We start from the raw sequence: 16,002 nt of genomic DNA, 5'->3' as shown, positions 1-16,002 counted from the left end.
AGTCAAGCAATTTAGTTTTGCTTCAACGTACGTTTGCGATTATGTTGTTGTTGAACAGGGAATTAAATTCATATGATGTAATAGTTTTCATGAAATAAATCATGCGCAATAAATTATTTGAACTCATTAAAAAAGATAAATTTTAATTAGAAGTTTCGGAAACAATGATAACCATAACGATTCATAAAGAAAAAATCTTACAGAAATAAAAAAAATGATGTACCAATTAATTTTAAACCGTGCTCTTTTTTATTTTTTCATTTCACAAAGTAAAACAAAAGCTATGCTAGACAAATACTCTCGTTGAATTCAAAAACAATATAATCACAAATTTTTAAACTCTTTCAACCAACGATAAACATGGGACCATAACCTTTTTGTTTATTTCAATAGAACACCCAGGCCATAATAATGCAATGTCCGTTAAATTAAAAGTAAAAATAGAAAATATTTCATTTCTAAAATTATTAGAAATTTTACATAAACATATTGAAATTAATAAAGAGACTCTGTTGTAAAAACTTTGCAATTCAAGCTATGTAACCAAAATAGATATGAAAATTATTCAAGCTTACCAGGATTATGACAGCGGTCACATCACATGGCAGGTAAAGGTGAATGGAAAACACACAGGCCCTTGATGATAGGAGATAGCCATACGCCAGGGAGCTAAACGAGCCTGATTTCTCTTTACTTTGATGCCAGAGAGGCCATCCGTGATTTGGAGGTGCAAACTTCGGGGACCATCTTCTATAAGAAAATCTAAAACTTGGTTTACGCTGATGACTTAGATATATTTGGTTTGAGACTCTGTTTCGTAGCAGAAGCTTATCAAAGAATCAAGTAAATGACGATATACCTCTGCTTGGAGATAAAAGAGGCAAAAACCATCCGGTCATACCTACAGTATGAGGAATCTTCTCTCAACCTTCATGTATTATGAGCAAGCAGACATGCATGAAGACAGAGGCATGGACCCTTTTCAAAACTTCAAAGAAAACCTCTTATCCCCGTTCGAGAGCATGATGCTCAGAGGGATTCTCGACCCCGTATGTGTATGTGAAGGACAATGGAGAAGCCGTTACAATGACGAGCTTTATCTCGAAATCGTACAGCGAATTAGATTTACCGGGATCCCTTGTGCTGGTCATGTCATGAAAATGATACCAGATGACCCAGTCGCCTCCAAATTGAAATGGAGCAGCCAGGCCAGGCCAGGCACACGCCGGTGTTAGGCCGAAAACGCTATGGAGGATTGTTGCAGTAGGTCAAGACCGAGAAGCATTTATAGTACCTGATAAATAAGTTAGTAAATAAGCTAAGTTATTTAAAACTTTATAATATTTTAATTTATACTAGTCTTCGGGAAAATACAATAAGTTCTAATGAGCTTATCACTTTAAATACTCTCCTTATCAAAGTAAACATTCTAAACATACAAAAAATCGCTTTTACTATACAACACAAAGTCACAAAAGTCAAATGTTAACACAACATTCCCTTTACGCATCATTCCCATGAAACTTGCATAAAAAGCGTGTTAACTGGAAGCGCTCCCTTTCAACGAGCATTCACCACCTACCAACCCAACGCCACTTTGCATTGTTATCATAAATTTAGGATTATTCAAATGAGTTTTCGTAAAATTGTACGAGTTCGAGGTTTTTCCACCGTTTCCAATGATCGTGGATGATTTCCGGCAACAACAACAACAAGAAAAAACGCTCTCCTCACAAAGGAATTTAACCGACCGTACCATATTCCCGACTGGCACGGTAGCATTGAGCGCACAAGACATTTTCAAGATTGTATCTTGAAGTCGGTCACTTTAACCGGCAGGGGAGAAAAAACCGGGCCAAACAATCGCATATTTTGCTGAATTTTTCGCCCGAATGGATATGGAAACCTTCGTCAATAGGCTGACTGGCTGGGTGGCTTCGAGTGACCGGAAACGAAGTCCTCGAACAAGCTACATCGAAACTCACAAACCAGAGCGTGTGTGTGAAATGGCCCCCAAAAAGAGCGAGCCAGAAGAAAAGATCGCTTCTGCAGTTCCGCGCGGGATGCTATGCTTGACGTGCGATATAAAAACTCAAATCCAAACAAAGCTTGCCATAAAACGGGAAAAAGGGCACCACACAAAAGTGACTATATATGGGTGTGTATGTGCGTGTGCGAGCGCTTAGATGCGCAAACTGAGTGGCAGTTTTTCAGCGTAGGATCTTATTACCATAAAACAACACCCACTTCAAGCTTGAGCTCGATGAGCGGAAACCGCACAGATTTTCACCCAGCCGCATATTAACATTACGATAAGTTTTGGTTTCACAGGCCGTAGCGCCTATATCCGCCGGTCGGAAAAAATGCTCGGATTGTGTAACCATTGGGTTGCCTTTCTTTTTCTCCACCACCATTACGATGAAACAGCCGTTACGTTTGGTTTCGGGGTTTTGATTTCACCCACGCTCACACTAAACCGAACATCATCATTTTGCGATGTTGCTTAATTCCCCGCCGAATGGTGTCGGCGGGCTTTAACGATTCTTCACGGAGCTTTTGCCGTACGAAGACACGTTCTGCGACGCGTACCGTGGAAAGACCTCACAATGAAAATCCTACCGTGAAAAGCATTGTTTGGTTAAGCAATTAAAATATGAAAGCCATGCCAGAGCGACAACGGGGCGTCTGTCTGAGTTTTCTCAAACATTTAAAAACGACTTACAAAGACCGCGTGTAGGCGGAATGTGTTGTAAAATGGTTCGCTTTCACTAAGCTTCCGCCATCATCATTAGTATTCCAATTCGGTGGTATTAGTTTTCAGTGTAAAGAAGCAAAAAGAGAAACAGAACGAACACAATCACAAGCCTTTTCAAATAGAACGGCCTTTAGCATGGCGCCGCTCGCTCAGAACAGATGTAACGAAATGGAGCTTCGCTCATAGCTACATCCTGCTCCAATCAGCACGGTCGGTCGATGATGCGTACCCGGCTTCACGGACCATTTTCCGGATGCGAGGATTGTGGATGGGAAAAATATAAAGTAACGCTTTTTTTCAAAAATCCCCTTCTCACATACACACTCACATTCACGCGCGGGAAACGGTTGGTGTTGGATTTTCAAAACAGCGAATGACATCAAACGTGTTCAAAATGTGAGTAACGAATGAGCTTTGGTGAAGGCAAAAGCCCCATTTTCCGTGAGCCTCCGTGCTAATGAAGCTCGGATCGTTACGAGTTGGTTATGGGGTTTTTAGAAATGGGAACCACACGGGGGTAAAATAGCAGAATTACTCGACGAATGCTGGGATCATTCCGTGATAAAGGTATTTAAAACGAGCGTGTTTTTTTGCGTTTGATGTGCCACGGTGTCAGTTTATGCTGCTGCTAATAGCCATAATTAAGGGTTTTGGACTGAATCTGAAACTCAACGTGGTAAGTGTAAACAATATTACCGTAGCAAATCGTTAAAGCATTCTAAAAAGTTGTTTTTTGGAAATAGATTGTAACGGATCCGGGAACGATATGTGAGAATAATTTGGATTAGTGGATAAATGTCTAACAGTAGGATATGTTTCAATGTGCTTCAACAAAATATAATTAGAAGATTGTAATTAGAGACATTAAGCAAAATATTTCTGAAATTGAAAACAATTATGCATTTTTTTATACAAAGTAAACTCTGGATTACTCGATTCTAATTTACAGTCGTTGCCAGCAAGTATTGATCTGAAGGGAGGATTTGTTTTTTGATGATAATAGATCGATGTCCTAGGTTCAAATCCCATTCGAACCGTTTCGCCGTAGCGAAGACAGACTATCTAACTAGGTGGTATTAAGAAGTCTAGTAAGCTATTTTAGGACGGCCATGTAGTTGAAGCGACGGCAGCGCGAGTAGGAGCGAGGTTCAAATCCCATCTGGACTATTCCTTCGTAGAAAGGAAGTCATGGTAATAGGACCTTTTATAAACTACTTTCCAAAATCAACCACAAACCCCTCCAAAACTCCGTACAAAACAATAAGTAAAACCCACCACCAATTACTATTATTCCCATCGTACCCCACAAACTAACGGCACTGAAGGAACGGTAAAACAGCTTTGTTACTTGCCAAAGAAGTTATAATATCTTTTACCATATGCAAAATCACCACGCTAGCTAGCACAGACTTGCGGCTCGCTAGAACGCTTCCGTAGCAATTACTTTCCCCCTTCTTGGCAGTTCTCGCACACCACCCAATGCACACGACCGATTTGTATTCATGGCACCTTTTTTCCAAAAATGAAACCACCACCAACGCTGGTGTTAGCACCAACCCGAATGACTCCCGATAGAATCACGGGAATCACCGGGAATGGGTTGGAACACCAAGCGCAAAAACTATCCAAAAGAAGAACCACTTTAAAGTGTGACTGCGACCCAAAACTGTACCCATCAGCCGGGTAGTACGTACGGGTGTGCCATTTAGGGCAAACCGTCCCATTAGCACGTACCGACCAAGCTTACCGGGGGTGAGCGTTGTTCAGGAGTTTCTGCTAGACCTAAACCACGAGTAACAACAACACAAAAGCACCACCACCACCAATCACGGAAGTGTTGCCATATTTTGCGCTAAAGTTTTAGGTAAAAGCTTTGGTAAGGTGCTAAAAAACGTAAACCACACATAGTAACGGGAACGGCCAAAGGGAAAGAATGGTAAATTTAAACGCCTTACCTTTTCGGTAATTGATGGTGCTTTCTAGTGTGGCACCTTACCAAAACTGGAATCGCCCTTTTTGTTTATTTGATTCTCGTTTTTTGGGAAGGTTTTTTGGGAGGCGATTAAAGTGCTGAGGAGCTCACATGGAAGCATAGAAAAATTGTACAACGGTTAAAGAATCGTTCCTATACTATTCGGACCTCTTTCTTAAAAAGCACAGCTTGAGCTTGAATAGCTTAACTTCAGACAACATACACATACCAAGCATAGTGCCAGAAATGATCTCTATTACCACAGAAATTCTCATTCCACATGCTATAATAATCCAATCGACCGCCTTTACACCTACTCCCATACGCCTACCGTGCTCCCTTTATGGATACTCTGATTATGTCGTAATGTCTCTCGACGACCTCCCCCCATCAACCCTCCCAAGCCAAAACCTCGTCCAATCCTACGTCCACCATCCTTAACGAGCATGTTTTTCCGACACCGTCGTACACGAGAATCTACTCTACTCCATCCCTTTAAGTATATGTGTGAGAGGCACCGTGCTTAAGCACACACACACAAACACACACTTGCTCTTCACCATTCGGACTCGGCACGCGGAGTCCTCTTATGTGGCGTAGATTAACATCCGCATTAACATCCTTAATTATCCCGTCCCGTATTGCGTCTCCAGCCGTTGGATGCCGGGTTTGATCATGGGCAGCAAGTTTCGCCAAGCGTGTCCGTTCGGTGTGTGATAAGATGAAAACCTTTTCTGTAAATATATCCTAACCTTAAGCCGTCCATGCTTGAAATGCTGGGTAACGCAATAAGGTTACTATATATTTTTGATAGCGAGACCTTGGAATTATTACCCGTAGCCAGCTAGTTTGTTCGTAGCAAGTGTAAAGGTTGATCCACCAGGCGGTATGCAAAAGTGAGCTTAACTTTATCGCGCATGATAAAACCTTAGCTTTGGCACATTCAGCTCCCCTTTCTAAAGTTACTATTTTCCCTTAAATCTAGGTCAGGTGCTCAGGTACTCTAGCAGCTCATATTCCGGCGCAGCGTTTTGCAGCGAATCGCGTAGCGCTCTAATTTAACTAATTAAAAGCTTACTCTGTTTTTGTGTCTTTTTGTTGCTCCTCCTGAGTACAATTCAAAATGCAAAAAGGAAGGACACGAACAGCGATAGTAAAACACGTTAAATAAAAGCAACGGAATAGCGTAAAAGTGCAGTAAAAGACAGTGTAGTGGGGAACACGGAACACGAACGAACAATGCACAACGAATGCAGACAATAACCACCCATAGGGTCGCTGTTCGCCGTATTGTATCCCTAAGCCCCTGTGGAACGATTCCCTGCACAGTAAACAAATTCACGCCACTGGCAACCATTTTTCACAATTAACGAGTTACTAAATACACCGCTCGGTTGGCACATTCACCCCTAGGTGGAGGGGCGGTCACCATTCCCACGTGCCAAAGTGCTAGCTGCCCGGGAAAAGCTATTCTATTTGTGCTGTGTGATGTGTGTTTCGTTCGGTTTGGGTTTGGGTTGGGTTTGGGTTGCCTTTTCAACAGGCAAACCATTTAAATCATTCGAGAGAAAAAAAACCATACGGTAGTGTGAAAAAGGTACAGCCAGCTCGGTTAAAGTTACGAATCCACAACCTCGTACAAGTCTTATTGTTTAGGGTGTTTTACTGTTGATAGCAAGAAACAAAAAAAACATTACCATAATGAGCTATATCATCCTGTTTTAATTATTTTTCAAATAACCTTCATTATAATCAATAAGCTCTATCGAGATGCTCATTAGGTTGCAATCATCTACAGAAATCCTTTTCTGGAGCAGCTTCAACCGATGCCAATAATTTATAAGCTCTTTGCAGTGCTTTTAGTTGGGCACTCGCTCCACTGTTCTGGCATGCAACAATTTCTGCCACCCTGACTGGCAGCCTTGCCCAGTCGTATTTCATCCTCTAAAAGAAAGCTGCTTCGAGGATTAGTTTTGCGCTGCAGTTTCTCTCGCTCGACGCTTCCATTCGTCCTTTTGCGTTGGGAGTGCTACTGCTTGTGAAGCAAAACTTCTCCCAATGCGCTCCAGCATTGATGTGCGAGCAGTAAAGCTGAGTGTTGGCTGAGCTAAAATTGTGCCAACCATTTCAGTTTTTCTTTTCAATGATGGTAAAAAGGAGTTGGTGGGATTTGTAAAAAAACACCCTCCCTCCAGCTAATCGATCGACCAAGTGGATTAGCGTGATGACCCTGGAGTGGACGGATAGTAAGACGGAAAATTATTTAAGCTTCTTTTTTCCCCTCATCATCCGGATCAGAGCATCGTTTCCATCGTTTCCATCGTTTCCAGCTGGTTGCGAAATGAGTCAGTTTTTTTTTCGCCGGCTTTGTCTATCTGGTTATGCGCTGGCTCCCGTGTCCTAGTTGGCATCGGTTGTTTTTCTGTTCGGGATGTGCCATCCATCTGGAAGGAAGTAGCGATATTGCAATTAAAACTTAAAGCAACTCATTTTGCAGTCCATCGTGCTGCTGAAGTGCTTCACTGAAATTGCAATTGAAGAGAGATGACAGGATTGTAGCTGATCGTTTGATGCTATGGGATGGTTTATGGCTATTACTCATCAGTAAAATTGTGTTTGAAACTGTTGAACTTGTGCTTGAAGTAAAGCTATCAACGATGACTTTAAAAAATCTCCAAAAAATTACATCAGTCTTTACATAATGAAGTATTGAAATATTACTTAGAATGTTATGACCGGGGTATATTGATCCATTTTTTTCTGGCAGTTTAAAAAAAGGCTTTCACCCAACTAGACAATTAAAAGTTTCGAGGTTGTAGTGCCAAGGAAGAAAAAGACTTTCTCTCTAATCCTTCAAATATGAGTAAAAAGAACAAAAACTTCAATATGCTAAGAAAAAGTTTTGGAAATCGAATTGCTGAACGCCAGGATTTTCAAGCAATCCCGGTACTCTTGGAATATGGAATCATCTGGTATCCAATTATCAGGAATGTGCAGAAGTATGCTCTTCTGGATTTGACTTCCCCCTCGAAACTAAGTTTTACGTAACATAATAAAATATTGCAAACAACTTATCCATAACTTGCCCATTCAATTGGCACAATAGATCAATTCCACCCCACCCACAACCTAACCGCTTATTGTTGTGTCCCCGTTTTCAAGGAGAACGATACGATTGACGTAGTTTTATGGCGTCACCATAAATTGTGCAAGCTGGACTATCCACTTTTATGAGCTCCCCAAACTCGGCCGCTCACAAACACATTTAACCAGCAGCACCACAGCAAAACGCTTGCCAGAGCGTAACAGTGCATCAGTGAAACTATTCGCCCTTTGTTGATTATGATGAACTGAACAATCTCGGGTTTGTGAGCTGGGTTTGGAAGTTTTCCCAATAAAACGAGATAACTTTCCCCCATAGTGCGTCAGAAATAATTGCAAACTAGAAGCCAATTATAAAATGCTGTTTGGGGGGAGTTTTTGCGGTTCAGAGCAAAGTAGGAATATCCTTCTGCAAGATTCATCCGAGGTCTTTATATCAAATTATTAATTTGCCTTTTTTCATTCTAATTTTCAGAAAACAGACGCAACGATAGCTTGCCGAAACGACGCTTCCAGGCACCATTGCTGTGACAGTTTGAGAAGCTTTATTCAATCGATACTGGGAACCGGTGTGGGATTTAAGGGTTCACATTTTTGGTCATCCTATCCAAACCCTCTGCTGCAGTAGGTACGTAAACAAGAGCTCCTTCCTGTCCAGGTGTGTCTGTTCTGTTATTTAACTTCACTCTAATCAATATACACGCCCAAGCAACCGAACCGAACCGTCCCCAGCCAGTCAGATTGTCCCTAGCCTTTGCCCGGGAGTCCTAAGCATAAATTTTGCATTCCTTTTATCGGGATTGGGTGCTGTGGCGTGCCAGTATCGTTTTCTCATTATTTGATCAACTCGCCAAGCCTGCTCCATCCAGGTTATTCTTCCAGTTTGTGATATCATATTCCACCAAACACTGTGCTGTGCATCGAACTTTATACACAAAACTGTACGCGAGCACTTTTCCCCCTGACGAGTTGCCAAAGTTTGGCCGATGAAAAACACAACTCACCCGGCTGCTCCCTCAGGAGTATTAAAAAGTTTGCCCAATTTCCTTCCCAACCCTCCAACCAACCATCTCGCAGTATCATCTCGTACGTTCGCCTTCGCCTCCTCAAAAATCGATCATCTTCCGGCGTGATCTTCACCGGCAAAGTGCTTCCAAAGATTAATCGTCCCCCGTAGAAAAGAAAAAGTCACACCGGTCAAAGGATTAAGTTCTGTGTGTGTGTGTGTGTCTCCTTTTTTTTCATCCTTCCCGTGTCTCCCGTTACTATTCCTCTTGCTACTACTCCCTCATCAAAGCAGAGGTGCCAATTCATCGTGACATAACCCAAAAACCCCCCATCCTAACCTCAGGAACCGGGAGCGAAAGAACGAGCTGAATGGGACGCTCAACAGTCAGCCAAGCGAACCAACCCTGCCCGGCGCAGGCGAAGAAGTCGAACGATAATTGAGTTCCGTCGGTGCACGATCAAACGGATTGCTTCTTCGTTTCATTCGTTTCTCCGGTAAACAAAAAAAATCGCCGAGAATCACCTCCACCACGCCCAACAATCACCAAGAAACCCCACACGACCGTTCGATGCTGGGAGAGTTTCACCGGATATTTGAGAAGGTTTTTACAAAATTTAAATCCAAACAACAACTTTCGTTTTGCTCTTCTTTGTTTTCGTTTTCCGTTTTGGTTTTGCGATCGTGTTCACTAGTTCGCTGCCGTGTGTAGCTGCCGTGTGTTGTGTGGTTCGTTCCTTGTGCGTATTTTTTCTCCTCCATTTTTGATTTTTTTTTCTCTGGTATTCTTCCGTTAACACCTTCCCAAACCTGCTTTAGTCGTTCCACGGTTCTTTGTTTCCGATGACTAGACCTCAACACTTTAAGGTTGAGGTTAGCTTTCTGGGTTTTGTTCTGTTTTCCCTGTTTCTCCGTACCATCTATCGTGACTGGCTGGTCATTTTTGGTGAATCCCTGGGTGAAGATACTATTTATTTAGAAGTATCTTACAATCCTATTCTTAAACGATTAGCTAAATATGCTTCACTTGTTTTAATTACTATCCAGTAATGCAATAGCGGCCAAACGCATTGTATTGGCCCTTTTTTTGGTCTCTTTCCACTCATCTCCAGAAAAAACCATACCTAAGTCCGTTCGTTATTGTTAACTAACCTTTTATCCTCCAATTTCCATAAGCTCCTATTGCAATTTTCCCCTATTCACAACCGGACAAATAAACGAGCTTCGCAACTTCGATTGCGGGCCAGAATATCTCGTTCGGGATATTCGTTCGGCTAGATAACCGTGGACGCTGGCTGCTGCTCGGCACAGCTCAGCCCACGAATTGAATCAATTTCATCCATTTTCCCATTTTAATTGGCTTGCCGTTCGTTTTGCTTTACGCTTTCCAACCTATTTTTTTAACCACCCCTTGGCCATCCCTAAAGTGTCCTAGTTTTGGTTTAAAGTTTAATGTTTGTTATGTTTTTCTTCCAGCGATTTAATTCTTCCCACTGTCCCGTTTCATTGATTTTGGGCCTGGTTGCGTCCCGAGTCCGTTGTGCGATCTCCAATTTTTTTTTCTCTTTCCGCCTCTTCACTTAATCCTTGTTGATTTTCTTCCGTTCGTTTATCACCAATTAAGTTTTGATTGCCTTTTTTTGTGACTGTGGCTCAAATCTACTGAAAGGTTGAAAGGAAAAAAAAACAACTCTGTACACTCAAAATCAAAAGCTACTGCCGGGAAGCAGTGTCGACGTTGGTTTTCGGTTTATTCAATCTACTTATCTAATCTATTTTAATCTTTTTAAACGGTTTTGGCAATGTTTCTTTCTTTTACCTCTCTCTCTTTTAAGCAATACCTTCAGTAGATTTGTGCAACATTTATGCCTTATTCTCTTTACTTTCTTTTTTATATTTTACATTATTTTCTACTTCAATTCGCTTTTTCTGTAGTAACATTATGTCGTTCGGCCTAATTAGTTAGAGTGGTGCAATGTGCTTTAGATATGAAAATTATTATTCCCCCATCCGACTTGGTTGGCAGCAGGAGAAAAACGATGGAAAGAAAACTCGTTTCTGTTGCTTTTGCTCTCAACCATTTCGGATGGGGCTGCTATTGTGGCTCAATGTTTCGGCTTGTTTAATAAAATTTACATCTAGCGTAGAGCAGAGAATCAAAATTTTCTTACCCGATCTGTTACTTTCAGTTTTGGTTTCTTACATTTACAAACTTTAGTTCCGAACTTTTTCCAAACAAAATTTCAACACAAACACACCATTGCCACATTTTCCTTCCTACACCCACAAACAAGCTTCCCACACTCAACGCCGTCGTCAAGGCGAACGATTCAATAGTACTTCAACAAACAGATAATCCTGTTTTGTTTTTGCTCTCCTCCACCAATTCAACTTAACTCTTAACGAACACAACGAACGCAATTTTAACCATTAATCTGAACAATGGGACGAACAGTGCCGGCTGCCAGCAAAAACCGTTCGAGCTCGAGGTGTTCGATCACACAAAAAGCAACTGATGGAAAATCCTTTCACAAATCCTGCCCATACTAGAAGTTTTTCGCCCGATGATGATTGTTTAGTTGTTTTTCAATTGCGACGAACGCAGCTAAGCCTGTACAAAAATACAAGCGCGGCCGGGATGAAAATGCTGCCGCCACAGGACACAACAACAACGCCCACAGCATCGTGTGTTTCGTATTGTAAAGTGTAAGGATTTATCGTAAAAGTTTTCTCCAGCACTCCACTCCCCACTTGGGCAAACCGGACCAGCAAGCATAAACTCCAGTGAGCCAGCTTGTGTTGATGTGGTAGCAGCTTTATCCCGATCCAACTTTTCCTTACAACAATCGAACCGTTGTCGGTGGGGGGGTGCTCGATTGTATTGCCTAATACGACTAATATTAGTGCTTAAAAGTTACAATGAACTTAAAACAAAGCTCTTTTGGTGCTAAAAAACGTCAAAGAAAAGGTCAACGGGAAAACTGAAAGCTTACCGCAGTGAGATGAATTTCCACCTGTTGTCCTGTTACAAAGACAGAAAAAAGGAGAAGAAAAACACTCAGCCAAAGAAAACAGACACTGAAAACGAACAATGCTTCGGTCGAGTGACACCTGAGGGAAATGTACCACCCGTGTTGACTACGCGACCATCGGTGGGTGGATATTAGATATTGCTATCTAATCTAATACCTCCGATCTCCACGCCCTCGCACGCACAAATACCCCGGGAAACGAACGAAACACTTCCGTTTTGCTGCCTTTATGTACGTGTGCGTGTGTGTGTGTTTTTGTAGTCACCGTCACCATGTTTACACCCTCAAGTGTACCGCTTCGGGGCTAAGATTTGTGCCTTTCACCACACAAACAAACGGCCCACGGTCGTGCAGCACAACAGCACCAAAAACAGCGTTCGCCGCAAACAATGGTGTCCGCCTTACAAGAGCACAGAATCGGCTTCTTTGGGTGTCTCTCGCCGGGAATGAATAGAAAGGGGTTGTTTTTCTTGCACTGTCCCGTGTTCGTTGTATTCCACTCTGCCTGGAAGCTGAGTGGGTCAGAACGGTCGGGTAGGACATCACGTACACCGGGGCGCCAGCCGGTTCAATTTGATCAGATTTATATCGATTCGAGCAATTCAAGGGTCTGGGGCTGGGCGTAATGTTGGGTGCCGTATCTGTCGATACGTCAACGGTTAAGCGTGTCGGAAGGAAGCGAGAGAAAAAAAGGAAACCAAAACCATCTCAGAACCCAAATCAAGCCTTTTCAGAGCATGGGTCGCACGTAGGAACACACTGTCCTCCCATTGTATGGGTGTGAGTGTCCGGAGGCTTACGTTGTGTAATGAAACACTGTCGCTGAGGAAATCTTCCTTCCTCGGTAGGAAAATAAATCTTGACAAATCGAACCGTCGTCGACGGCCGGGCGCGATTACGTTGACCCAGATGTGGTCCCGAGCCGTCGTCGTCGTGCCAACACGGAAAGGATTCGGAACCATGGATTTGGGTTTTGATTGACGGTTCTATTTTTGGAGAGAAAAAGCTTTTCTTCTCCATAAAAAAGTTGGGTTTCGGAGTTTTTTCGCTGCTGTCGATTAATGTATGAGCGGAATTATTCATACCATTAATGACCGGAACAAGAGCTATAAATAAATTCAAAATTTTCACCCCAACGCTTAATGCGCCGCTTCGTCCAAAACTTGCAAATGCAATTCTTTTTCTTTGTTTTGAGCTGTAAAGCTATAAAGAGAGACACAAAAATATAACAAAAAAAAACGAAAAACCATTTCCAAGAAAAAGGCCTCACCGAGCTAAACTGGGGAAATAAACATCAGCCTGACAATCAATCAGTAGTCCTTCCCCGATTGTTACGCCTCGTCCTGCTCTCCTAGATTCCTAGTTTGTTTCTCCCTGCAAACAAATCGAAAATCCATCTTGCTCATCTTTCTCGCTTTTACTTTTTTTTCGTTTTGTTTTCCTAAGTTTATTTGTGAAGCGTGTATAAAGCCCCTCCGTAACTGTGGCCTTTCTTTATACTTTCTTGAATTTGTCATTTGATGTGACGTTTGCTCTGTTGAAAACTTTGGCAAACTAGTTGAAAACAAGAAATGGCCAAAAGAACACAGCCCAGAAAAGGTCTTCGGAACGAGAATATGAACTTTTGATGATGCTTTGTGTGTGTGTGTGTGTTGTGGTTTTGGATGTGTCATGTGACACTGTTTCGAGCTGGGGTTTTGGGCGATAACTTCCTGATATGATTATTTACCAGGAAAAAACTTTTATCTTTGGGGTTTTCTTTTTATCCAACAATAAAAAATTAATACGTTTTTATAACGATGCTTTGTATAATTTCTGATTAATAAATTTAGGTAAAATACCTCAACTAATCCAACACATAACTTTTACTTTGAAATAGCTAAAAGTATAGCAGTCAGGCTAAAGTTTAAAGACGATTCTTCTCAATTCTTCTACATGTACCCAAACAAATGCAACCCCAGGAGAACATATTTCTTAACATTCGCAAACAGCTTGCGTTCGATCGATACATCTTCATAAGGCTCTTGAGCGGTAGTTTATCCACTTAGCCCAACCACCCAGCAAACGCCCTTCGCACGCACCATGACGTTGCAATCCATTTTCATCAAAAACTGTTGCAAAACTTGCTCCCCTACCTACCTATTCGTGAAGAATGTTTATCGAACAGTTTTGCTTGCAACATGCGAGATTATTTATTCAACCGTGTGTGGCGTGTCGGCATTACACGTTATGTCCAGGTAGAGATTCCCTAGGTCACGTGCCTTTTTACACTGGCCGAAACGTTTGACTTATCGATTTGGATAAGCCGGAAGTGGAAAGGAATGTTTCCTAACACGGCTTTTTTCCTGTCTTCGATCGCTTCGTGATGGTCATTCGTTATGTTGCCGCACAAAGTGCTTACGCATTCAACGCACGAACGCCCAATAAATGTTCGACCAGCATCATCGGTTGGTTTTGTCTACGATGGACGGTGGACTATTGTGGCCCCGATTTTTACTTCACAGTGTATCTGTATATTTTCGCTTGCTTTTTTCTAAGGAAATGAAGAAAATAAAAATAACGAGAAGAAAGCCCATTTCAATCTTGGTACCAACTCCCACGAGAGTTTCGAGGAACTCTCCAACCCAATAAGCCTCCAACAAGCCATCTTGTGTCAGGTGAAGGAGTTTTTCACGGGAGTTTTTCCCACTGGTTCGCACCAGTCTCTGTGGACTGTGGTGCCACCGGGATAAGAAAACCCCTGTGAGACTTGAGTACCGTTTGGGCGATACGTGACTTTAACAAAAGCAAGAGCGAAAAATGACAATCTACTACAACTGTTCCGTAAGGCATCCGTTAATATAATTATTTAACTATAAAATTTTCACCCAAAGTCTCACATTTCGTTCGCACTCGGAAAAGGGGCGCAACCCCTGAAAAGCGATGCTGATTTATGATGCTCACAATCCAACGGGTGCCGCTCAGGACCTTCGCCTACGAGGCCCAACACAGCATAAATCACGCGACCGTGGGCGCGATGGTGTAACGGTGGTGGAAGAAGACACCAACCACTCCGCGCAGGGCACTGCACTTGAACGGAAAACCTTCACTAAAATGGCAGTTTGATGTAAACCGTAACCGTTGGATTGCGGTCGTACCGAGGGCTATTCTAAGCAAATGGGACAACCAAGTGGAAGACTTTCGCCATCAATCTTTCTTCCCATCCCGGCATTCCCGCGACGGTGAAACGATCCACTCTTTTTGCTGCTGTAAAGCCGCGAAACGGGGTCACATCAAGTACACGTATCGTCTTTCATGATGGCATCGCGGCCTAAAACCCACTACAATCCAACACACACAGGCAGCCTTGTGTAGGTACACGGTCAACACGGTAGGATTTTTCATGGCGTAGGTCGAAGAAAAGAATCTGCACGATTATGCGGCGCTGGTACAACTTAAACACATTCTATTAAACATCCCTTGTAAAGCGTAGGGATTGTTAAACGTGATTTTGGGTTTTCTCTTCTTTTCTCCTTTTGTTGGTCTGGTTTAGCTTGAATTTTCATGCAAAATTCTTTTATTGTATGAAAGCACTTAGCAGAGCTTTTCTTTACGACCGGTTGAATGGGTGGATTCTTTCGCAGCGAAGAACATATTACGAAAGTTTTTTAACAGTTGCTACTACTCATGGTTGGGAAATTTCTGATTTTAAATTTTTAAATTTGCTTTACAACACATGAAGAGGTTTGACGGTGTTGTGCTTCGTTTTGTTCAAGGCAATGCGAAGGCTGTTATTCACGTCTCATCTGAACCGTACTGATGACTAACTATACTTTTGTCGTGAAAAAATAGTTGCGAGATCGAAATTTATTAAAGACATTTAACTTATTGCCCATTTGTAGCATATTCTTCGCTATTGTGGTCTTGTGCTACGAATCCATATTTAGTGTATTAAGAAGAAATTTCAGATAAATTTCGAAGAGTAGAAAATTAGCAATACAATGATTTTAAAAGTGAATTTGAGTTTGTACTTTTCATACAGTTTAAAGCTTTAAAACACCTTCAGAAAGAACCACAACACCTGTGTTTGATAAGCCAGAAGAAATCATAAGGTGTTTGACCGTTTTATAAATTATTCCTTTCGTTTGCGAAATAA

At 42.0% G+C, this 16,002-nt stretch overlaps 1 protein-coding gene across 13 annotated transcripts in view; it reads left to right on the top strand.

Annotated features, from left to right (window-relative positions):
* The window catches only part of LOC118511365 (kazrin-like), a 73,104-nt gene that overhangs the window by 14,094 nt on the left and 43,008 nt on the right, over nucleotides 1-16,002 (top strand). For 11 of the 13 annotated variants that reach the window (XM_036054330.1, XM_036054335.1, XM_036054333.1 and 8 more), the window contains exons 3-4: nucleotides 8,305-8,457; nucleotides 9,181-9,439. In XM_036054330.1, the coding sequence (XP_035910223.1) occupies nucleotides 9,407-9,439 (33 nt within the window). In that variant the 5' untranslated portion in view covers nucleotides 8,305-8,457; nucleotides 9,181-9,406. Of the gene's footprint in view, nucleotides 1-8,304; nucleotides 8,458-9,129; nucleotides 9,440-16,002 lie in introns of all 13 variants that reach the window. The other 2 variants (XM_036054329.1, XM_036054336.1) reach the window with 2 other exon arrangements.

The sequence above is a fragment of the Anopheles stephensi genome, chromosome 3, assembly GCF_013141755.1.
Source record: "Anopheles stephensi strain Indian chromosome 3, UCI_ANSTEP_V1.0, whole genome shotgun sequence".
NCBI lineage: Eukaryota > Metazoa > Arthropoda > Insecta > Diptera > Culicidae > Anopheles > Anopheles stephensi.
Note: the sequence above shows the minus strand (reverse complement) of the source record. Positions and strands in the feature narration are given on the sequence as shown.